The 25,550-nt window shown below is 46.3% G+C and overlaps 1 protein-coding gene across 1 annotated transcript in view; it reads right to left on the bottom strand.

The window, feature by feature from the left end:
- The window catches only part of Fat3 (FAT atypical cadherin 3), a 553,599-nt gene that overhangs the window by 40,298 nt on the left and 487,751 nt on the right, over window positions 1-25,550 (bottom strand). The window contains exons 14-19 of the mRNA XM_051198808.1: window positions 14,686-15,075; window positions 12,416-12,630; window positions 10,898-11,035; window positions 10,049-10,192; window positions 6,935-7,132; window positions 3,594-4,392 (exon numbers count right to left, since the gene is read on the bottom strand). Coding sequence (XP_051054765.1) covers window positions 3,594-4,392; window positions 6,935-7,132; window positions 10,049-10,192; window positions 10,898-11,035; window positions 12,416-12,630; window positions 14,686-15,075 — 1,884 coding nt within the window. The remainder of the gene's footprint in view (window positions 1-3,593; window positions 4,393-6,934; window positions 7,133-10,048; window positions 10,193-10,897; window positions 11,036-12,415; window positions 12,631-14,685; window positions 15,076-25,550) is intronic.

Genomic DNA, 25,550 nt, shown 5'->3' with positions numbered 1-25,550 from the left:
CAGAGCTACCACTAACAGATTATTCAACTATGACGATTTTAGAAGCCACATGTTCCAGTCGCCTCCTGGACGCCCAACAGTGGGGCTGAGGTGGTAGGTAAGAGAAAATACTTTCCATGCAAACATGAGGGCCTGAATGCTGAATTCACATCCCCCTAAACCCATATAAGATCCCAGAGTACAGACTTCTGAGACCGGGAATGCCAGAGATGAGCTTGTGAGGTAGATTAGTCAAGGTAGCAGCTTTAGGGTCAGCGCGGGAACCCACCCCAATATATAAAGTGCAGAGAGCATGAGAAAGATGCCTGGCATCTGGTTTACACACACACTCTCACACAACACTCACACACATTCACACTCACTCACACACACTCATTCACACTCACTCACACACACACTCATTCACACACACTCACACACACACTCTCACTCACTCACACACTCACACTCACTCACACACATTCACACACACACTCATTCACACACACTCATTCACACACACACACACTCTCACTCACTCACTCACACACTCACACTCACTCACACTCACTCACTCACTTACACACATTCACACACTCTCTCACACTCATTCACACAACATACTCACACACACTCTCACTCACTCACACACACTCACACAACTCACACACATTCACACTCACACACACTCATTCACACACATACTCACACACACTCACACACACTCATTCACACACACACTCGCATACACATACACACTCACATACACACTCACTCACACACACTCACACACACATTCACACACACTCATTCACACACACTCACATTCACTCACTCACACACATACTCATTCACACACATTCACACACTCACACAAACACACACTCACACACACATACACACTCACTCACTCACACACAGACACACTCACACACACACAAAGACACACTGTCACACACTCACACACACTCACTCACATTCACTCACACATACACTCACTCTCTCTCACACACACACACACACATACACACTTAAAAAAAATGCTGTCAGGTGGAGCCCGAGCCTTTGACACACAGGCCTTGAGGAAGCAGTCCCTGATCTTGTCTAACCAGTATGAGGTCATACTGTGGTCCCAGCCAAGACACTTGCTCTCTTGTTGGAGGGTGTCCTTGCATTACAGGCTCAGATGAGCCGGAGCCAGATATTTTCAGCTCTGTTTACTGCTACATTCTAGAATTTTACTTTCCAGCCATTTTAAGAGTGACTTAGAGCTGAGGACTGTCCTGACCAAGCCTACTCTTGGAAGGCTTCCTCTTATCCACCCAAGGACCTAAGTCCCAAAATCAATTACATTCCATGTTTACTGACAGTAGAAAGATCTAAGGGACAAAAGGAGTCCTGGGTGGGTTTATCACCTTGAAACATTGCATTCAGAACACCAAAATAATATATAAACCACAGAGCAAGTCCTTGCATTAAAATAATCAGTTAGTCAGTCAGTCAATCAATCAGTCGCTATGCCTTTCTTATAAAGACACTTTGCTAAGCTAGCTGATCCCCATCTCTTGACCTCACATTTATATCTGAAGAGCCCCCATATTTGGCCTCTGTGAACATACATCACAGAAGGCTTTCCTTGGCTACAGGAGGGATGCTTGTTTTCTATTTCTGAACTTCTTTTGGACACCAGGTTCTTGCAAGCTGGCCTCCAGCTTGACTCTGGAGGAGGCTGAGTGTGTTTCACTTGGAGTCTCCACTGTCTAGAACATTGTTGCCTCAAAGCATTTTGATTTTTCTCCGATTCCTCAGAGTTCACAGATGGACGTGTTACTGTTTGCCCTGTCCTGTCCTGAACTCCTTCTGAACCCTGCTGTGAATCACTGCATGGCTTCTCTAGCACAGCTTTGGTGCATAAATCAGTTTGTCTGCAAAGGACACCCAGACAAGGCCTGGACAGCTGGCACTCATAAATTGTTCATGGTGGCATCTGCCAGAAATGCATTTCCCCTTGCATGCTTGTGCTGAATTACTTTGCAGCTAAAGTAAATATGGTACAGGTCTGGCTGTCACTGCATCTACCTGATGAAAAGGCAAGCCAAAGTCACTCACACCAGAGGGCAAATATCCACTCTTCTAGGAAGCGCCGAGGCTGTCAGGATGGCTCCTGCACAGGGTTGAGGCCTCTAGCTTTGATGAGCTTTTTCTCCAAACTGCAACCACAATTGTGCTTAAGAGGCCCGAGTTGCTGCCTGTCCCTAGCTATCCAGAGGGATGTTTTATAAATGGCTCCTCTTCTGGCTACAGTCCCCATGGAGCAGGTTCACATTGGATAGAGCAACTCCAGGATGGCTCTTTATTTTTTTGAGGAGGGCTGTAAATTTATGGCTCCCAAGTCAAAGAGAGGGAAAGGGCCAGAGAGAACAATTCTTCTCACTGATTATTGAGGGCCTGTGACTGTACAGCTCTGGCCTTTGCCCAGCCAAGGTCAAGGTTCAATGACAAGCAGGAAGCTTAGTCCTCACAGCGCTGAGGTTAGCCTGCCCCTTGACCATGTTCTCAGACATCTGGCCTGTTTGTCAAGGAAGCAAATGGTGCTGCTGTTAACCTGTGCTACGGCTTCCTAACTCATTAGCCAGCGGCACGCTCTAGCCTGGCTGCTTTGTACCCTTTGTAAAGGACATTGCTTCTTCCTCTCTAATCAGTCGATGGCTCCTGCTGCCTGGGGGTCCTTTCTAATTCTTCATCCTAGCTAATGCCTGAGGGTGCACATGGCCCTCTCTGGCCTCACTTGCCATGGCTGCCACTTCCTTCTCATTCTCCCTGGGGTGGGCTCCCCACTCATCCACTCATCCTTTAAGCTTTCCTCGGGCAAGCTCCCTTCTGATCCCCACCCGAGTTTATCTCTGCCTACAGGATGCTGCTGCATGCATGGGCTTATACTCCAACAGTAAGGTCAAGTAGGTGTCGACAGAGGGTTGTGGCGTTTCCCGAACCAGCTGGTCCACATGCACGATGACATGGATGGCACTTGGAAGTGGCCGCCACTCACACACTAAGCTACAGCTCCATGACTATGGGGGGCAGCTTTTCCCATTTCTTGTTGCTTTAGCAGCCCTAGCATCTATCCCGGAATTGGGCAAGTGAGAACTACTATTTGGTTGCATGAGCGGTTTACTGCAGAGTGGTGTTTCTGTCTACCTCTAAATTCTCAGACTGGGAGGTGTGATGATTCGTCTTCACTGTCAGCTTGACTAGATTTAGACTCACCACGGAAATACCCACGCGTACATCTACAGAGGTGTTTGCACAAAGGTTTAATTGATCCAAGAAGACCCAGTGCGAATGTGGGCAGCATCACCCATGGGGTGGCTTCCTGAACTGAATAAAAAGCGAAAGACAAGGAAGCCCCAGGAGTCCCAGCTCTGCAATAAGACTCCACACACACGTGAGTAGCTATATCAGTCTCCTGCTGATATGACTTCCCTGCAATGACAGACTGCACACTCAAACTGGGATGCAAAATAGACTCTTCCATAAGTGCCCTTGCCAGGCATTTCGTAACAGCAATGAGAAAAATAACCAATATAGGAGGAGAGCCATTTAGCTGAACCTACCATTACAGGTGCAGCGCACATTCCTATAGAAACGTGGACACACGAAGCTGATGCGAGCCGTGCTGTAGGTCATGAGCGCATGGGAATCCAGCGACAAGCCTTGCTCACAGTGCTGCTCCTGACAGTCCAGACCTGAGCAGTTCTTTTCCAGGATGGCTGCTATATGCATTGCATTCTCCAGATGCCTCCTGGCACTGGACAGCTTCTGGATCAGGTAGGCCGGCTTGTAGAACTCGCTGCTGTGCATCTCCACAGCAAACAGCATGTCCAACTGGTTGGTACCCACCACAGGCTGGATGCTGATAATACGCAGGCTGTCTTGCTTCTGGGTGAGGACCGCATTCCGCAGGATTCGCCGGAACCCATGCATGTGCAGCCCCACGAAGTCTTCAGGGGATACGTTCTCAAAGCGGATGGTGACAGTGTTTTGCAGCATCTCGTGCACCAGCTGCTCCACGTGCACAACAACGTCGATGGGCACTTGGAAGCGGCCGTCACTCACAGAGACATTCAGGACATATTTGCCACTGTCCAGCCCTCCCAGCGCAATGATTTTCCCATCATGACTGTTGACTTTGAACAAGCTCTTCTGCTCTGATTTCAGGGCAAACGTGAGCACGTCATACATGTCCTGATCTGTTGCATGGATCTTTCCAATGACCCCACCGGGGAAATCATCCTCCATGGTGACGATGAAAATTTCCAGAGGGATAGCTGTGGGTTTGTGGGTGCTTTCCTCAATGACCCGCACACGGATGTAGGTATGAGAAACTTGCTGCGGTTTTCCTGAGTCCTTTGCCTAGGGACATTAAGAGGAGGACAAACGAAGAGTTAGGACTAGTAATTATAGTGTTGCCCTGAGGCAGCAGGTGTCTGGGTCCTTTGCCAGGCTCACTTCTTTCTGTAACCCTCCTCATTACTCTGAAAAATGCTGAGGGTGGGCACTTAAGTGGAGGAGAGGGTTATCACATTCACTCACCCCTTGTGTATTGCATTCTGGGTAATGTGTCAACACAATAAAGCCACTGGGGGTGAGTTAGGATGGTGGCGGGAGTGCTACAGGCCCAGCGTGCCCTCACCCGGCTTTACTTCTTCTTCTAATTTTGGACGGAAAACATAAAAACATCGCATAAACGATGATGTTCTCACTTGGAGAAGGAATCTTTTGTTTACTGTTGGATTATTTCCCGTTGACTGGACCAGGTGACACCTCTGGCACAGAGAAGATACGCCATTACTTAGATGAGAATTACATCACAGTAAGATTTGGAATACAAAAGATGGCACATCAAAGGGGAACTGGGCAGCCTGAGAACCGCCCTCCTCTCTTAATAAGATGAGACAGCCACCGTGACAACACACCCTTAGTGCCCACTTGCCATGTGTGGCAGAGGGGTCAATGGTGTCATGCTTCAGAATCCAGTCAGGTCCCTGTGGGTCAGATCCTCAGGGAGCCAGTAACCCTGCAGACAGAGCTGCAGTGGAGGAAATGTGTCCTCAAATGCAGGTAGCGATAGGAAGTCCAACCCTGGGCACCACGCAGGCTTTTTGTTTGTGGTTTTGAGTAAGTTACTTGACTTCTCTGAGCTTCAAGCTTTTTTGCGTTTTTTAACATGGATATAACAGTGATATCCGCCCCTGGGTTTCTTGTAGGGAGTTAAAGAGATTACAAAGCACAGTCATCACCCACACATGTATATAGTGTGTAGTTACGCATGTGGTGATCACTTTTGCATTATTGCCACCGTTATCTGTTTCTTTGGCTATGTAAAGGTGGAAGTTTGGCAAATTAGGTTGAACTTGAAGTCAAACTGTGGACACCTCAAAGGACATTGATGCGTTTGAATTTCATAGATCTGTCGGAGGTTGCTCACCCAGGTGCAAGAGGACAGGGAAGTATCAGAAAGGCATGACGTCACTGGACAGAAGTTGGCAGGACAGTGTGTCTGTGCCAGGGATGGATGGGGAAATGATGTATATCTAAGGACCACGGCATTCACAATCTGAAGACCTGAGGCTGAGGGCCCTGGTTTGCAAGCCATGACAGCCGTGGATAGTTTTAGCTTAGTTGGTAAGCACTTTCTGTAAGCACTGGATGACTAGCACTGTAGGCTGTGTGAGTTGTGTGATCTGCATCATCAACACCCAGTTCTGTCTTTACAGCCAGGAGCAGCCGTGCATAGGTACAGCTGTGTCCTCAACGAGAGGAACTGGACTAGGGATTTTCATTTGCTTGTCTCTTATGACATAAAGTAGAAGAATTAACCTGACATGGGTGCAGAGTTGGATTGGAAGAAAATGAAGCCAGAGGAGTGACCCAGCAGGCTCTCACAGATAGAGCTGGAATATGGGTACGATGATAAAGTAACAAGGTCCCGTGGAAGAAGGGAAAGGATGTTGTGGGCGTCTCCTATGAGGGAATCAGAGGGCTTACTGCGGGAGATGATGGGGTGTGCAAAGCACTCTGCTGGGCTGTGAGAAGACACTGACAACTCCCCCTGCCCCCAGAGTCTATGTTCTGTGATATGACATTCTTTAAATAGTTGGTTCTCAACTGGGGAGTGCACATATGGGCTTAGAGCCAGGAGTTACTAATTTGGGAATAAACTGTGTTTAATCCCTGTGCCGCCATAGCCACCCTTTGAAACGGTCAGACAGGTTCCCGTGGGAAACAGTGGGTTGAAACAGCATTCAGTTTTATGGCTGGAATCCAAGCCTTGCTATATGCAAAGCCGTGGGCAGGACCCCCATATCCCATGTGCTGATCAGTGATGGCTCTTTTTCTGTGACTCTTGCACACCTGCCATTTTTGCTGTGTGTGTGTGTGTGTGTGTGTGTGTGTGTGTGTGTGTGTCAGGCAGGCTGTTGGACTTTGGAGATTGGGATACTGGAAAGCCAGTGTCATCTGAGTCTGTGGTTCCTTCCTGCCTCACTGGGGAAGGGATGTCTTGCAGAGGTGCAGAGGTCATGGCATGGCCAAGTCTTCTATGACAGTGACTGAAGTCCTCCCTCAGCAAGGAGTAGCAGACAGTGCTTAGCACACCAGAAGCGTGGGCAAGAGTCAGCTACTGACTGAGGCCTCTGTCTGTCTGTCTGTCTGTCTGTCTGTCTGTCTGTCTGTCTGTCAGGAACACCCTCCAGAAACATCCATGTTCTTCCTTCTTGTTCAGTTTCACGCATAGAAACTGTCTTATTGTCAGGAAATTGAATTGAATTTGGGATTAGAAGAGGAACCTTCTTTCACTATCATGACTTAGCGAACAATGGAAAAACAACCAGCAGGCAGAAGGGCAGGCAGGAGAGAGAGCAGCCCCTGGCGTGGACAGGCAGCAGAGCTGTACCTGTACGCAGAGCAGGTATTCCGGGGACTCCATGTGCCGGAAGACCACTGCTGACCTCAGGATCCCAAGTGAGTCCAGCACAAACTCCGCATCTTCATTCCCCGACAAAATGGAGAAGGAGAAGGGAGGCCCGTTGTGAAAGGAGTCTCTGTCTGTCACCACCAGCTGTAAGATGCTGGTACCCACTGGCTTGTTTTCCTGTATAAAGGAGTGTTGCAAAAGGGAAGTTAAAAATCTCACTTCTCATCACATTAAAAACAAAACAAGACAAAAACATCATTACTGGATGGGAGTGCCAAGCTAGAACACCAGGCTTTTGCCATAAGGAATCCCCCACGGCGCTTATTATGTCGTCTGAAAACAGGCTGGGGTTGCAAGCATCCCTCTTCCCATCTCTAGCAGCCTCCTCCTCACTGCTGGGCCAGGAGATGACAATCTCTGCAGATGACAACACAGGCCTTTGGCTGAGCAGGTTCCCAGTTTCTAAAGATACAGTCATGTCCTACCTGCCCATCACTCTCAGAATTGATCTACAGGATTCTGAGTAACATTCTTCCCAGCCTTGGTGAAAACCTTGGAAATCCACCTAGGGCCAGAAAGCATCAGCCTGCTGGGATGGAAATGTGGGTCCTCATACTGTTACAATGTGATTGTGTTATATTGTGATTATACGGAGGTCCAACAGTGTAACACAGTATCATATCAGACACTTTGGGAGGACATGCAGGCAACTTTCCAATCAGTATATGAAACAAAATGGACTCTTAAAACCCACCCCACAGCATGGTTGTTCGTGTTTCTCTAGGGGAAAGAAAGTAGACAGCACATTCATCAACTTGAGAATGAGGAGGGACAGAGTCTTCAACTTCAACAGCCATTTTGGAAACGTGGCCTTAAAATAATAGGAACATGAAGATAAGTCCTGCCTTCTCCTGGGGTCAGAGTTTAATTTCTTCACTTTGAAATCTCCAGATGAAGTTCTTTGCAGCTAAGGTCAATATTGGTCTACTTGACACACTGTGTCAGACTTGGGCCTTACCATTGTCTGAGCTGATGTCAGCTTTAGCCTGAATTTGACACCAGCTCAAGGGTTAAGTATGTTTGGGTTCCAAGAGATGAGGAACAAGATAGGTGGTGCTGGTTTGAGCCCAAGGTTCAGATGCTGAATTAGTTTATAATAACCATGTGTTGCTGAGCATGGTTGCTCACACCTGTATTTCTAGCAGTTGGATGGCAGAGGCAGGAGGATTGCTGTGAGTTTGAGTCCAGCCTAGAATATAGAATAAGTTCTAGATAAGCCAGAACTACGTAGTGAGTCCCTGTGTTGAGATTTAAATAACAAAAATTTAAAATTAAAAAAGAAAGAGAAAAGAAAAAGGGAAAAAAAAGATAACCAGGTTCTGGAATAAATCCACCATCGTGGGTGTGGAAAGGGGGCCAGACTTAAAAGGGGCACTCGGTGAGAACCTCAGAGGTTTCTATTCTGCCCTACCTCTGCCTGCTTGGTTTCAGGCTCCAGGCACTGCCTCTCTTTGGAGCCCAGTGTGAGCCCATGTCATCCCGAAGAAGATTTACTGCTTTACACAGACAACATACTCAGCACCACACAAAACAGAAGATTTATTGATTTGTTTGCTCATTTTCTGAAGGCCATTTCCTCCACAGAAGAAACTGAAAGAGTGTCCTTGGGGTCACTGTCTAAGAAGGAAGCCTGTGAAATTACAGCCAGGCCCAGCTTGCAGGGGGAGGAGTCCTGGTCCTGTGCTCTCCTGGCTGACTTCTGCATCTGAAACTGTCTGTCTAGCTGATGGATGTGTGTCATAAACAGAATGTTGAGAAGGCAAAGTGTATTTTGTTTGAGGAGGGTACAGGGTGGGTTGGGGCAGAGAGTGCCGCAGCCACAGAGACCTAAGAGGGGGAGGGGAGGAGGTGCCAGGATGAGAGAGGAGAGCTACCACACGTGTGGCTGCTGGCAGCAGCCGATGGGACGCAAACCAAAGTCTCTCCAGGAAGGGATAAGATTGCACTGACCAGGGACCAGGGATGAGCACACAGTGGTAGCATTTGCTTCACGAGCGTCTCAGCCTGATTACCAGACAGCTTAGTGTCACTGGGGTGAAGGCGGTTTGTTATAGATGGCTGCACTCAAAGCATTCTATCTTATCCCAAAGGGCTCTCTAGAGACCTGACCACCAGCACTCCAGAATTCCTGTGGACCCGTGAGGCATGAGCATCACCAGCTCTGTCTCCAAGTCTTCCACACTCACGGGCTGGGTCTGCACAGCTTCCTAACCTGGCCTTCCAGCAACGAAACTCAGGCACTCTGCTCACAGCTAACTGCTGAAGAATAAGTTAGCAGAGGAGTCTGTCATTTTCCCCAGGAGCAGAACTCCAGCTGTTACCATGTCCTGCAGTCTGACTTTAAGGACGGTGGGTTTAAACTATTAAACAAATTGCCTATGGAAGATAAATCTAAGGAGTAGCTGCTCTATCCTGAAGTCCTGGGCTGGTTCGTATTGATCTCTCTCCTACTCAGAAAACCACAGGTTTCTTAAAGACAGCCTGTCACTGTAGAAAGATTATTTGTATTATGTCTACACGACAGATTCAAGTTTGAATCCTAACCACGTTCCAGCTGCGTGATCTTGAGAGGAGTACTTAAGCTTACTGATCCTTAGCTTTTTCAAATGTTAGCTATGAGTGTGCAGGGGGGTGGAAGGATGTGTCAGCCTTCCATCCTCCATGACACGTAGTGATGGGAACAGGCTGTGCACATGTTTCTAATACTTAGAAGAAACAGTACTCAAATCTTCTCAACAATTGAGGTGGGAAAACAGGTTGTTTTCATACCAATTGATATTGGATACTAATAACCCACAGGTTGTAACTAGGACCAAATGGAACAGTACTAAGAGACAGGTCTTTTGAGGCACCAGTGTCCTCACAGAAAAGCCCTGCCAGACACAGGATCTGGAGAAACCTTGATCTTTTCAGCCTCTGAAACTGTCAGTGGTAAACGCCAGCTGCTAGTCACCTACTCTAAGTTGTTTTGTATAGACACACTAGAGCAGAGGGAGGAGGCTGAGCCACACATGTAGTAACTGGCTGGCTTACCTGGATCACAGCAGTGTAGTTGGCAGGTGTAAACACTGGGCTGTTGTCATTCACATCAGAAATATCAATGTTGACAGTTGTAGTTGAGGTCATTGCAGGAATGCCACTGTCTACTGCCTGGATGAGCAGGGAGTATCCCGACACCTGGCCAGGCACAGAGATGGCAATGAGGACCGGCAGAGCCCCCTCCTTTCTGAACATTCTCAGATAACCCGAGTCCAGTCTCTCCTTAACCTTCACAAGTCCCAAGATGGGATCCACAGCAATATCACACTCCAGCTAGTTGTGCCAGCCAAAACTGCAGCCTGATATTTCTAGCTTTTCCTGAGGGGAGGAGCCAGTGCCTTTGAGACTCTTCCTGAGCCTTTTGTTCAGTACAGCTATCATCACTGACCCACACTACTGATTTTGGTATTCCTGCACCAGAGGTCTGTATTAACTAGAAGATTCAATTTGCCCTTTAGTATTATTGCTGAATAATTCATTTCTATATTTAATTTTTTTTGAAAATGTATGTTTCAGTCAAGAATGGCAGTTTTTAGAGTTAGCTCAATCTTGAACAAAGGGATTTTCTGGATAATTCTTTCCTGCGGGTGCCAACCAGCTCACGTAGGGCTGAAGTTGCTAATGAGATCAGGGCACAGGATCATGGCTAAAGGGTTCTTCTTTCTCATATTCATGGAGGACTGAAGTTCAAACTATGCAGAGAGGTACACATTTGTCTTTTTCTCTAAGACCTCTAACATCTGCTAAAAGCTATTATCAATAGAAAATTCACAAGGAGCCTGCACCCATGAGTCCAGTGATGGTGTAGTTGTGGATGGTGAGGGATGACCCAAACCCACTCACCCGTTCCCGGTCCAGTTTCTTCTTAACCTTCACAAGTCCCAAGATGGGATCCACAGCAAACTCATTGTCCCTATCTCCTCCCACAATGGAAAAACGAATCTGTCCATTGGGCTTGCTATCCACATCTTCTGCTATCAGCTTCACAGAAAAAAAAAAAAAAAAAGACAAAGCAAAACACAAGGTATAATACCAAAATAAATAAATAAGGACAAAATGTTGATGCTTAGGGTCTCGGGCTGACAGTGTCCTAGGACTCCTGCCTATGATAAGTTCCTGGTGGAAGAAGTGATCAATGGGAGCAAAGAGTCACAGGATGCTTACATTTCCTTATTGATCTGTGTCTTCTAAGAGCCTGTCACCATTTAGACTGGTTTTCATCAGATCAGGGTTTGAGATAATTATTGATGGGAGATGCCATTATGTATATATGTTTCTCATACTGGTTAATGAATAAAGCACTGTTGGCCAATAGGAAAGCAAGATAGGAGGGACTAGGAGACAAGGAGGAAAGGGGAAGGAGTAAGGAGGAGTCAAGATGGAGAGTCTGGAGAGAGCAGGATGGCAGCCGGCTCTGGTAAGACCACATGGAAATATATAGATTAACACAAATGGGTTAATACTTAAGACAGAGCTAGCCGATAAGAAACTAGTACCTGGCCAATAGCATTATTTCAAATACAGAGTTTCAGTGTGTTAATTTGGGGCTGGCGTGGCGGCGGGACAAGACCGGCAGCGGGCAGAAAAACAATACTCCTTACATATGGCACCCACAGAGCTAAGTGGCAGAGTTGATTTCATGATCTCTTTATAGTTCTGCCAATAGAGGTCTCCGCCACTCCTGATAGTTCATCTTTGTTGTCAGTGTGGCTGGATTGGGGATCACTTGGAGACGCAAGTCTGAGAACTATCGAGTGTTTCTACAGGTGGCATAGATGGTGGATGGCATCATCCCTATGAGTTGGGGCCCTAGACAGTGAGAAAGAAGATGACAGAGACCTGGTAGAGCATTGCCCCCTGCTTCCTGTCTGTCGCTCCCATCACCGTCCCCACGCCTTTCCACCACAATGACCTGTATTCCCTCTTTAATCGCGGGCTTTGTTCACACTCGCCCTCCAGTGTTTTTGTGCGACCACCACATTCCCCAGTGGGACTCCACCCATGTATTTTTCTCTTTAGCCATGGGTCCATTATTTTGTAGTCAAGGCTTAGCTGCTGAGACCAGTAGGAGTGAATTTTGAAAATTTCATCTATAATATCTTATGTTCTCTTTAAAATATAGACTTCTGCAGGGAAAGCAATTCCTAGTGATTTATACCCTGATATAAATGAGTCTGTAAGACCCTTTCTAATACACAAACAAGAGAAGTCGCTATTGAAAGCCCATGTGTGACAGACACCCTTGCAGGAGGGTGCACAAAACCCTAAAGGGAGAGTGTGAACAAAGTCCAAGACAGACGCTGCTCATGCCCCCACTGTGAGGAGGTTTTGTCCCAGAATTTGGATGCTGCTGGCACCTACCAGAATGACAGAGTCCCCCTCCAAGGCATCCTCGCTGATGACAGCGCTGTAGACATCTTGGCTGAATTGAGGAGGGTTATCGTTCACGTCTGTGAGGTCGATGCTGACAGTGGCTGCAGCGCTTAGGGCTGGGGTACCCCCATCTTTAGCTTCTACCACCAGGTAAAATCTTTTGCATATTTCATAGTCCAGAGCTTCTGAGACAGAAATACCCCCTTCAAAGGAAAATAGGTAACTTTATATTTGATTAGGGGAAAGCATGGTTTAGTCGTTCTGTAGGCACAGTGCGATTTGCATCATCTCTAGCCAAGACTGCACACTTGGGAGTTTGTTTTTTGAGTGTGATGAACACTCTTAGTTAAAACGCAGCCATCTATCCATCAGACTCGCTTCTGAAGAAATGAGCCGTATTCTCAGGGATCTGTGGTAACCCCAGGACTCCTTTCGGGCATCATGGAAGTCTGCTTGTGAAGCCAGAGAGCTGGACGGGGACAAACATCCTGAGAAGTGTCTCTCCGGTGCCCGAGTGGACCCGGGGGAGGAAGAACAAGTGATATGTGGCTGGGACTGGAGGTCACTGCCCCCTGCCAACAGGTGGCCACTCACAGCCAACACTGGATTGGATTGACCACACAGCTGCTGTGCTGATTTATAATGCGCCCATTTAGAACTATCATGCACAGAGGCCAAGGACGCAGGGCAGGGGTGGCATGAGGTGGAAGGAGCTCCCGACAGCAAACAACCCTAAGGTGTCACTCGGTCGCACGGCCCAGGTGTTCTCCGCATAGCCCAGCTGTACACCGCATAGCTCAGGTGATACCAACACAAGGAATCAAGTGAGCAGAACCACCTTTAAGAGGTTCTGAGAGTGCGTGCCTCATCCCTCCTGTCCCAGCCTTGCCTAGCGGTGACCCTGTGCAGTGTTCTCTAGTTGGTAGCTAGTCATTGTGTCCACAGGACAGTTGCCAGGCTTTTATCTTTCTCTCGCCTGGAAAATAATCATTAGGACAAGAGAGAGGGTCGGTCATTTTCAGGCATAACCAGCCAGAGAATGCTAGTGCTGAGTCTGCCATTAAGCTCCTTCAAATTATGGTGGAAACAGAAATTGTATCTTTATCAAGAGCCCATTTTGATTCATAATTCAATTTTCTGTGCACTTACTACCCTTGGAGTGTACCTTTGCCAGTTTAGTTACCTAATGCCAAATTCAAAGTATCCCTAGTCACCTCCCGTGGTGTTCACATAGAATGCCATAGCCGGACAGGGCCCAGCTAATGCATATCTTAACGAGTGGAATCTTCATACAGTTTCATTTGAAGTAATGGCTTAATACTTGTGTGGGAGGACCTGCTACTCAAAAGTACATTTTTATATTCGTACACAGTAGTTATGTTGTGACAGGGTGAGGGTGTGCATTTCTGAGTCAGGAAAAAATTCAGATATTGGATAACCCACTTACGGATAGTGAAAGCTGAGGAAATTGTTTAACTGCTCAAAAGTTCTGCTTTGCTCATTTGGAATATGTAGGTTATAGCCAAAGATTTAGTAGGGATGTAGGGTACTGGCAATGTTAATTGAGTACTGTCTATCATGTTATTACCTTTTTTCCTATGCACTGACTAAGGAGAAGCAGCCTCCTCTGCCACAGCAGCCATGTACTTCTTCTTGAGTGATTTAGGGAATGAGCAAAGGTAAGCAGTGTGAGAAACTTACCTCCTGTCTGGGAAATGGGAATAGTCTTGACTATTAGAGGATAGTTCCTTCAGAAAGGAGCATACCAAAGGTACTCTGAATAGAGATGAGTGGGAAACCATCCAGATACACACATTCTAGCTTGACAACAACAAAGCACCCGTTTGATGTGCAGGGGATCATGGCCAGTGTCAGTCATGGCTGCCGACAAGGGAGTGTGGATGGGTACAGAGGCAGCTCATCTCCTGTTACCCTTCCTACCATAGTCACGTGGGATCCAAGTAGAAATACAAACAGAAAGGAGACACAAATATACTCTTGCTCTTGAATGCTCTTGAATGTAAACACCACAGCTGCTACTCAAGCCTCCTACATAGATGCTCTGTGGTCAACTCATGGGTCAGGAATTTGCCAAGTAAGCCCACTGCTGGAGCTTGGAATTTAGAAGGGCCATTGTTAGGAGCAAGACACTGAGATCTGCATGAAAGGGAGGCAGGAGGAACTCATAGATCCCACCAAGAAGGGTGATGAGATGTGAGAAGAAACAGGAAGTCTTACCGGAATCGACATTTACTCACCTGTCTTTGGGTTGATTCTAAATTTCCCTTGTTCGTTCCCAGACCGGATGAGATATGTGATCTCAGCATTTGTTCCAATATCTTTGCTGGTGGCAAACACAGAGAGGACTTGGGTACCAAGGGAAGTGTCCTCAGGCACTGTTACTAGGTAGTCCCTCCTCTCAAACACAGGGGGGTTGTCATTGATGTCCAGGACAGTGATGGTGACAGAGGCAAGAGAGAAGAGGGATGGCCCAGGGCCCTGGTCGGTGGCCCGCACGCTGATGTTATATGATGACTGCTGCTCTCGGTCTAGAGGTTGTTCCAGGATGAGGACACCAGAAGAGCTGTCGATGGAGAAGACCCCACTGGCAGAGTCCTCCAGGGAGTACACAACCTTCCTGTTGATGCCTGTGGGAAGTCACACAAGAACGAGAGCTCAAGAACATAGCACCAAGATACTGTGTTTTCTTGATTTGTGAAATACCCCTCCCCCTGGGGGTGGGGGTGGGGGAGAAGACCATTCTAGAAACAGTTCTGGCTTTACAGAAACGAAGCCTTCACTTTGCAGAATAGAACAGAATTAAAACTGGGAAATTGACAACAAAAACCAAAATTCTTTGGTTGTTATTAATATATCCCTCCTTCAAGTTAATTTCCGGGGCCAATAGATATATGGATAACAATATATATCCCCCCAAAGCAGAAACTAAATAAGCAATCACTTCAGCACATATTCCATGAGAACCAGGCACTATGGATGGTGGTGGGTTCTAGCCCTGGGTGAGAGTCTGAAAGCACATGACAGGTGCTTTGAGAGGGCACTCACAGACTGTGCCCTAGACATGAACCGGATTCTTCCAGCGACTGCTGGAAAACGTTGCAAGAATAAACAGAACACAGGCACCATTTGATGTCTCCTACAGGAATGTAGGCAAACACTGAGCAAGAATGGCAGCCCGAGAAAGGGTCTGAGGGCCTGGGAGTAGCAGGGAAGAATGTGAGATGTCCCTTGAACACGGAGGCGGCGAAGGAATGCTTTGTGATGAAGGGCTGGCAGCATATGGGATGCCAGAGAAGAGAGACTTTAAATGACTCTCCCGTGCAGAGTGAGCATCTGCAAAGAGGGAGTTCTCCGTTGCTGAGAAGGAGGCAGGCGTGGGAGAATGAGGTCTGGGGAGAAAGGCCAGAATTCCACGTTAAACTGGAGGTGTGTACCTGGCGTCTAATGGAAATGTTAGGTTGCAGAGGCTGGAGTTCAGAAAAGAAGCTCAGGCTGGAGCAACACTTTTCAGGGTCGTCAGTTATGATTCACATGCAACATGATGAGAATGTTTGAGGACATAAAGACCTCAGAGGAAAGATGAAGTCACAGGGCCAACAACCCCCAGGGTGAGGGTAGAGGGGCTTCCTAGTTGAAGGAGAGCTGACTCGCTGACTTTAAGAAATGTGTTTAGCTCCAAAAAAAAGTCATCTTGGCATGGACTCAAACAAAAACATATCAGCCAAGCAATGCCCACCAGTAGATTTCTGAGTGGCATTGCCTGAGGGTTATCTTCATTAAAGATTTCAGTGCTTCCAATTGAATATAAAACCTAAGATTTGCTTCAGTCATTGAAATTCATAAGGGAAGTAGAATGAACTTATTGGTGGAAACAGCTCCATTCTGATCATAAAATTCTCTTTAGAATAGATTTTAATTTAATATTTTAGGCGCACGCACTTGTGTGTGCGTGTGTGTGTGCGCGCACGCACACGCGTGTGTACACGCACAAGTAAGTATGAGTGGAGGCCAGAAGGGGGTATCAGATCCTCAGGAGTTAGAGTTACAGTGAGCTGCCCAAGAGGGTTCTGGGAATCTACCTCTGGTCCTTGGCAAGACAGTGGGCACTCTTAACTGCTGAGCCTTCTCTCCCAGCCCTCACAGATACTCTCAATGAAGAGAGTCATTTGTCAGAGGCCTTTGGCTATGATGGCCATGTGCAATGTCATTTGTGCATCATGGAACTTGGAACACGAGCTTTCCTAAGGGGAGGCTTCATTGTGCATTTCCTAGCATGACATCTTGCCGAGGTGGGTAGGCTTTTGGCAAATAAGAACTGAACATTTTGTTTCCCCGTGTTTCCTTGAAAAGCAAACAAATTCCCAGCAAACCAATATAATCAAGTATCTGGAAGGGATGCCATAAATCGCACTATGTGGCTTTGACTAAAAGGCTGGTGTAGAGAGAGCATGTTCTTGGTCCCATTCCCAAAAGTCTGTTTTTTTTTTTTTTTTCACCCTAAGTTTCATCATCTGCGTTTATTTCTGTTGTAAAACAACTATCCAGCCATAGCCACCAACCTCCAATACTTGCACTCAGACTAAAAACAAATGGGTGTTCTCCTTCAGTCCTTGCCCCTTGAACTGTGGCTTCAGGGCAGGACTGGAAGAATGAACTCTTCCATATAAATCCCCGATGTGCACAGGCTTGCAGAAGGGATCGGATTTGTGCCTCAAAAACAATCACCTCACCGAGTGTCAGAACAGGTGCTCTGGATGCTGCCTAGACTGATTCAGTGTTCTCAGGACACTGTTCAAAGTCGCGGAAGTATGTTTACACAAACACAGCAGCGATAGACATGAATACACCGCACAGGTTTTCCAATCACACACATTCCCTACAGGTTTGAGCTCTACCCCCAGCATATGGCACACAGTTCTTGCCAAGAGCAGGAAACAGAAGACACGCAGCCTCTCGTGTGAGTATGTGCTGGGATATGTACTAAATTCATTCCACTGGTGCAGGAGCCCAGAGATGAGGGCCTGGCCTGGTCATCTCAGCATCTTTAGACACGAGGGGCATACAGCTAAGTCCTGTTTTCCCTGGATTCCTTGCTCAGCTCCCTGGAGGTGTTGTAGGGGACCTGCTCATGGGCATTTTATCTCCTCTTCAGTCTCAACGGTCAGTTAAGGAGCAAGGCAACGTCTGATTCACTTAATTCGTAAGCTGAATTAAGCGAGACAAGAAAGCTTCTCTCTCACTTGGATCAGATGACCGGTTCCTCATGGAAATGCCTGAGGCATTGTGCTGGACACAGCGTGGCTAGAACTGACAGCCAGGGGGAGCTCCCATTCTCTCCCCAGACTGTTGCAGGAACCCCTGAGCTGCTCAGAATAGTCACTGTGAAAGACTATTTCCAGGAGAAGGCACACACTGTGGGGTTAAGAGATAGGACATTCAAAATATATCTAGGTCATAAAATTCTGCCCTCACTGGTTAGTGTTAACAGAAAGTTGGCTATTGTGAGGGCGGGCCTTTTGTAAAGACATTGAGACACTTTTCCTTGAGGTTTTTTTTTTTGCACTGTAGTGGCTTGTCCTAATTTAAGATTCTTCCAAGTCTCCTTAACAAGAAGTCCTTTCCCAAATTCAATCTCTGCGTCTTCCAACTTCAGGAAGCATAAGTAAAATAAGCCTTTTTATGAATTAAGCAGTCAGTGCTAATCAGTTACAAGAAAAGAAATGGACTGGATGGTTGGTGACTCCTCTCACTCCCTGGAGACAGAAGCTGTAGTTGGGGTGGATGATGATGTAACCCTGCCCTGCCTTCTCCCGATCCGTATGCATCATGACCTGGCACTCCATCTCTGTCTGAGGACACCGGATACATTTACTTCTCTGGCCTATCTAGGCTCAGGCTGTCTTCTGCCCAGTGTTTTCTTTTCTCACCTGCTACGAGCCCTCCCCACTTTGCAGGGTGTCCTTGGGGCAGCGTCCTGAGCTGCTCCAGGCATTCTCCCTCTGTTGTACATTGAGTTCTAAGTCTCCTGCTCCCATAGATGAAGGTGCTTGCGGGCAGAACTGTGACTTGATCCTTTTATTGTTCCACACCAAGAAAGAGCCTGGCATACTAGGAGCCACATTCAATAAAGGAGAAACACCCAGAGAGCAAAAGCCTGGGCATGGTGATGCTAACACATGTGAGTACAGGTGATAACTGCATGTCCTTTGAAAATGTACAAACAGAAAGAATTAAACAACCTCAGAACGATAAAGTATGATGAGACCCGGAATAAGTAATTTTAAAATGCAGACGAGGAACCGGAGTGCTAAGGGCACATTTAACGGCTGGAGAGAGTTAAGTGTACACGTTGCTCTTCCAGACGAGACAAGTTTGGCTCTCAGCGACCATATCTGACAGCTCACAGTCTCCTGTGACTCCAGTCCTAGGAGATCCAATGCCTCTCCTGGTTTCTGTGGGAACTGCACGCATGTGCACACACTCACTACACATAGTGAAAAAAAAAATGGAATAAACCTTAAAAATAAATACAACGCAGAGAAAACATTTGTATATAAAAATGCTTGAGTAGGTGTTTGATTCTGTAGAAAAGGAAATCTTGTAGTTACTCAATTTTCTGCAATGGATACCAGCTGAATAAACTGTGATACATTGATATGCAAATTGAGTGCTTTGTACATGGCATTTAATGTAAATGGATAGATAACATGGAAATCTGTTTATGAATCAGCATAAAAAAGTGCAGATCATAAAATAGTATCATGTTTATATATTTATTTTTATGAAGAAAAACAGCTGAATGGATTCAGTCAGAATGTTAACTGCTTTGAAGTTGTTTTTTTTTCATATTTGCCTTGCTTCCTATCTTATACAGTGGACACAGGACACTGTAATATGTAAATGAACTGATCAAAAACCCATGCACTCAGAAAACAGTTCTTTAATACTGATTTTGGAAAGTATCCAGATTTTCAAGTGATTTCTTTCCAGCCCAGCTTTAATTCTTAATGTACATACCATTTGAAATAATTGTAGAAAATTAGACCTACATATTGTATAGGCTTTCTGCTGGGCGTTTCCATTGTTCATTTTAGCTTCCCGTGCTTAGAAAGATACTAATGCTACTTAGAAAATTGCTTTTGTCAAAGGCCCCATTATAAAGTTACTGCACAGAGTATTTTTAAACTAAATTTTACACTTTAATTAAGGCAATTAAAGGAAATGGCTGGCCTAAAACTCCTCTCCCATCTTCAGTAGAAGGCATACGCAATCCCAGAGAGTCAAACAGCTTAGGATGAGTGCTCCTGTTTTATCTTGGAAATATATGTTGGGATAATATAGAATTAAACTGGAAGTTCCTATGACGAATCCAGGAATTAGCAATACTTTTAGCTTAGCAATTACTGTCTTATAATATACTTTCTGATGACTTCTGTTTTAAGTGCCATATAAAAGTTTTTTCCATGGGTGATAACTAAAGCTTCCACGTTTTCCTGGGCAGAGTATCAACTCCCAGGGTCTGAATCCCCTTTGAAATGTCCAAAAAAGACAGAAGGCTGCCATGACTAGGTCAGGGAGATCCTGCCGACAGTGACCAACAGCTCCGGGGTGTATGCCAAGTAAGTTGCCAGCAGCTGTTTCACTGGGTCTGATGACAAGATTGTGGCCCCAACCCAAAACAAAACCCCAGGCCCTTTGTTTAGAAACATGAAGACATCTAGCACAGGCACATCAGAGAATTAAGTTGGGAAGGGCCCATATAAGCAAGGGGCATTGTGGACAGTATAGAAGCTGGCCCCTGTGCAGTGAGATTCCCCGTGACATGAAGAAAGCCACAGATCCCATAGCCTGGCCTTGTGCTAGTCCTGAAGGAGTTCATTGTGGGTAAATTAATTCATCTACAAAGAGCTACAAAAAAAAAATCCGCCATCGTTACTAGTGTGCTAGACTTCTGTGCTATGCTGTGACCCTGTGATGGCATTCCAAAAGTTCCCTACATAGAACATTGTAGGAGATGATCCCTGGACAGATGCACTTAGTCATTAACTCATGTATTCACTCTGTAAGAGCCTGAGGATTCCGGCTGCATGGTACACACTGAGTGTCGCCAGCCACAAACGTCCCCCGTTTCTCCGGAGACAAATGTGCAGAACTGGTCACTGGGAAGGCTTGGTCAGAAGTTCCTCAGAGACTAAAGTTGCTAAGTTGAGCCATGGAGGAAGGTTAGATGTCAGGAGAGCTGAAGAGGGGGCATGGTAGCTAAGGAGAGCATTTGGGGAGATGTGTCGAAACCGCCATTCACGCAGGAGCAGGGGAAGGGCTCAGCCTTGATAAAGCTTTCAGGCTAGGGTGAAGCTGCCTCTTCTCAGAGACAGCCTAGAGCCGCTGGTTCACTGTGATTCTGAGAGTGATCTAGAAAGTGGGCCTAAGTAAATCTACAAGGAGAGAAGGATGCTTGCCAGGGGTGGCTTGGAAAGGGTGTGTGGGAGCGTTCAGTGATATCTAAGATGGAGGGGCTCCCCAGCCAATGGTGTACAGCATAATGCCTGCCAGGGAGGCCTCACGTTGGAAGTGAGTACAAATAAGGGCCTCAATATAACCTAAGAAGCAGGAAGTCAAACCCGGGGTCCTTGGCATTTCTGTACAAAATGCCAAGAGTGGGAAGCAGTTCCCCACTGTCCCTGAGACCACCCCTGTCTTGCATAAGGCCTGATCCAGTACAGAGAGTGGCCGGCCAACAGTGCCTGTGGGGGGTGGGGCGGGGTGAGTGAGAGAAGCTGCTGTGATCACTTGCTGGGAATTAGAATTCTCTCCTCATGCTTCTTTACAAGGAATTTCTATTCCATTTGACAACTAGTGTTTTGATCCACACTCGAGAGAAACTGGATTTTAGAAAGGGTAATAATAATAGTAAACTACGTGTCAAATGCAGACTCCTAAGCTGAGCAAGGCACCAAGGTTCACTAGAGGAAAAACATTTCAGCCCTCCCTAAGTCAGTCTTCCCGAATGAGACCTTGGATGGGGACTGTGTCCCCTTGTTATTGAAGATGCTTACTTATTTAACCCTTTGTTTTCAACAGCTAGCTCGCCAGGGGATTCTGACACTGCCTAGAACTATAGCCATAATTAGAAGAGGGTGTGCAGTCCAGTGTGCTGGGGTATTCAGATCGGATCTGTTATATTCAGTCCAGTCTTACCCTAATGCCACCCTGGGTTCTTTTCCAGAGCATGGCATAGAAAAGGTACGTGTCTCACACTTGTATACGAATTACTGAAAAGACCCTGATTCTGGGGGAAGGAGTAAAACGGGGTGGGGGGGTCTTCAGGGGCCTGGGAGCCCTTCACTGTCTCCAAGCCACTGCTCACTGACACCTGGGGAAGCCACTTAGCTTTGAACAAAGTCTACACCTGAAGGTAGGACTACCAAGATCCTTTCCTTCAGTAATGGGGGCACACGCGAAAGTCCTTCGAGGTCTCCGGAGAAAAGGCTTCATGCATAATATTATACACACATGGTCACGCTCCTTTATGGAGAGAGTGTGTATATATGTACAGGTTTGCACGGGTGTGAGCACTTGGATATAAGTCTGTGAGGCAGAAGTCATCCTCAGGTGCTCCTCAAGTGTCTTCTGCCCTTTTTATTCATTTTGAGACAGTGTCTCTCACGGGTCTGGATCTCACTGGTTAGACGAGGCTGGCCAATCGGCAAGCCCAGAGATAGACCTCTCTTGGTCTCTAGGGGCGAGATTACAAGCATGTGCCACCCTGCCTAACATTTCATTATACAATAGACAAAAGGCTTGGAGAACATTGTCCTCAAGAAAGGGACTTAAATCTCTCAGCCCTCACAGAGGGTTATTTAATTTTTGGTGATATTTTAATGATCCCTCAGCCGCCTTCAGAGATTTAATACTTCAGACAGTATTGGAGCTTGTGGGGAGGAACACACAAACCTACAGTTAGCCCTATCCTGTGTGGCTCAGTGGTAACGATTTCTAAGGCATCAGGAAAAACATTGATTATATGATGCCTGAAGGCGAGAGACAGAAATGAGGATTAAATCCTTCTTGTGATATTTTATATGAGGGGAAATACTGGCTGGAGGTGTTGAGGTCCTCTCTTTAACGTCTTCAGTGGGAGTGGTCCATCTCTGTGTCTCTTCAAAAAGGGGCAGTTTGGGCTGGATTTCAGTAGTCGCATTGTAAGTATCCACTAGACCTGTGATTTCCACAGGAAACAGCTCTCATATACACCTCCTACCCCCCCCCCAACAATTTCAAAGTACTCATGGTCCCTAGGAGGCTGAGCTGGTTCCCATGAGGCTTGCCAAAGATCTACATAAGACACCGTGTTCCTCAGAGAGGCAGCCACTCTGCAGGGAACAGATAGATAGAATTGAAGTTGCCTATGAACTTGCCTTCATATATTTCCCTATTGCTCTGTAATAAGCTGCTTACGACCCTAATGAATACATAATATAAAGTGGTTTTTATGCATCAGGAATCTAGGCGTGGCTTCGCTGCCTGTTTCTCCATCAGGATTCGTATGAAGTTGCTGGTATGCTGTCAGGTGGGATGTGAGTTCATTTGCCAGCTCTGTGAAGGGCAGCAGGTTTGGCTTCAATCTGAGTCATGTAATTTTGGATGAACCTTGATCCAATGCCATGTGGGCATCTCGCAGCTCTGAAGTGGTTGTTCCTTGCGAGTGACACAAGAGAGATTGAGAGAGAGCCCTCTGGACTGACTGTGGCCCCTAAAATTCGTGTGTCAAGGCTCCTGTCTTTTAAAATTGGATGGAAGAGTTTTTAGGAGGTAATTAGGATTAAATGAGGTCATGGGGAAAGCTTAATGGGAGGCAATGGGAGCCCTTCAAAAAAAGAAAGGAAGGAGGAAGGAAGGAAAAGATGTTTCTCCCCTAGGATATACTTGAAAGGCCATGTTAGTCAGGGACAGGAAGTCAGTGTTCTGAGAAGTTCCCCTCACCAGTACTAACCAACACACACCCTGACTCTAGACCATGAAACTCCAGAACTGTGAAGAATAATTTTCTTTTGTTTAAACTACCTACTGCTTCATTACAGCAACCCGAGATGACTCACCAGAAGGCTATAGCTACCATGAATGTCAAGGCCTTTTTAAATCTAGTAGCCAGAGTGGTTCCAAGGGAAAAGCACATTCCAAGAAAGGAGAGTCTCTGGGGATTATGTTAGAGGAAGAACAGTAATGGTGGTTTAAACAAAAGTGGCCTCCATAGGCTAGTAGATCTGAATGCTTAGTCACCAGAGGGCGGCGCTCTTTGAAAAGAACTAGGAGGTGTGGTTTTGTTGGAGGAAGTGTGTCATTAGGGTGCACTTTGTGATTTCAAAGGCCCATGTCATACTCAGTCTCCCTCTCCTCCCTCTCTCTCTGCCTGTGGATCAAGTTGTAGCACTCAACTATTTCCGAAGCATCACGCCTGCTTACACGCAGCCACGCTTCCTACCCTGGTGATAATGGACTAAACCTCTGAAACTATAAGCCAGTTCCCAATTAAATGTTATCCCGGTAATGGTCCTTCACAGCAATAGATCAATGGCTTAGACAATTGCTGACATCTTCGTGTTCATTAATTTCTAAATGGATTTGAAAACCTGTTCAACTACCAATGTAAGCAACAAAGACCATGCTGATCTTGGTATATACGGTATTAAAGAGAAATGCCCATCAATACATAGCAACTTTAGAAAATACTTGGATTGATATATTTAATTTGTAATGTTTCTAATGATTTATTTTTATTTTATGTTCATTGGTATTTTGTCTGTATGCATGTCTGTGTAAAGGTGTCTGAAACCATGGAGGTAGAGACACAGACAGTTGTGAGCTGCCATGTAAGTGCTGGGAAGTGAACTCAGGTCCTTTGAGAGAACAGCCAGTGCTCTTAATTGTTGATCCATCTCTCCAGCCCCCTGGTTTCCTTTCCTTTTCCCTCTCTCCTTCCCCCCTCTCTCCCTCCCTCTCTCCTTCCTTCCCTCCCTCCCTCCCTCCCTTCATCCTTCCTCCTTCCTTCCTTCCTTCCTTCCTTCCTTCCTTCCTTCCTTCTTTCCTTCCTTTCTTCTGAGATAAGGTTTCTCTGTGGGTTATTCTTGGCTGTCCTGGAACTTGCTCAGTAGATTAGGCTGGGCTCAAACTCAGATCCTCCTGCCTTTGCTTCCCAAGTGCTGGAGTTAAAGGCGTGTGCCAGCATGATCTAGCTAATTTGTAATGTTTTTGTTTTTATGAACTGCAAATGTTATTCTGAGAGATGACCTATAGATACAACCGAGGGGCTGGGGTGTTGGACACACAGAAACAGAGCTCTTGAGTGGTTCTCAATGCTTGCATAGGAGCAGGCCATGTGCCCCTGGGAACTATCTGAAATGAAAATTCGCACTGTGCTTCGCCTCCAGAGTCTTAAACTCTGGAGGAGGGCCAATGGCAGCTGGGCTTTGACTCTGGCATCCTCACCCTAATGAAGTTGCTGCTTGCTGACTTCTGAGGGCTGCTGACTACCCTGGAGTCTCTCATTTCCATTCAGCCCTCAGGTGGCACTAACACAGGTAGTTCAGGAAACTAATGTGAGCATTATCATTTCCATAGCAATATGAGATCTCCTGCATACCCATTCCCCAGCCCTCCTGAGCTCCCTTTCATAACGCCTGCCAATCCTGTCACTAGCATTTTCAGAAACCATGGGCTGTAGCATATTTACCCTTTACAAATTTAAACTTTATTTTCATGTCTTGTTGCCTAAAATGGTCATAGGCTTTTTGTTCTGATCCTTCACACTGTATGCTTTTTTTGTTAGAGGAAACATACCCTCTCAAAATAAAATTATAATAGGCAGAATAATTATCCATTTAACTAGCTAGTGTATTCTTCCGTCCCAGAATTCCCTCCCCCAGGAAAGGGTCTCCTCTCTCTCTCTCTCTCTCTCTCTCTCTCTCTCTCTCTCTCTCTCTCTCTCTCTCTCTCTCTCTCTCTCTCTCCCTCTCTCCTCTAAGGCATGCAACCACATGCTTTTCTGGATTATAAGAGAGGTGTTACTTTTCTTTTTCTTATCTCTTTTCTAAGGATGCAATAT

This window comes from Phodopus roborovskii, unplaced genomic scaffold (assembly GCF_943737965.1).
Source record: "Phodopus roborovskii unplaced genomic scaffold, PHOROB, whole genome shotgun sequence".
Lineage (NCBI taxonomy): Eukaryota > Metazoa > Chordata > Mammalia > Rodentia > Cricetidae > Phodopus > Phodopus roborovskii.
The sequence above is the reverse complement of the archived record's forward strand: the minus strand, read 5'-3'. Positions and strand labels throughout refer to the sequence as shown.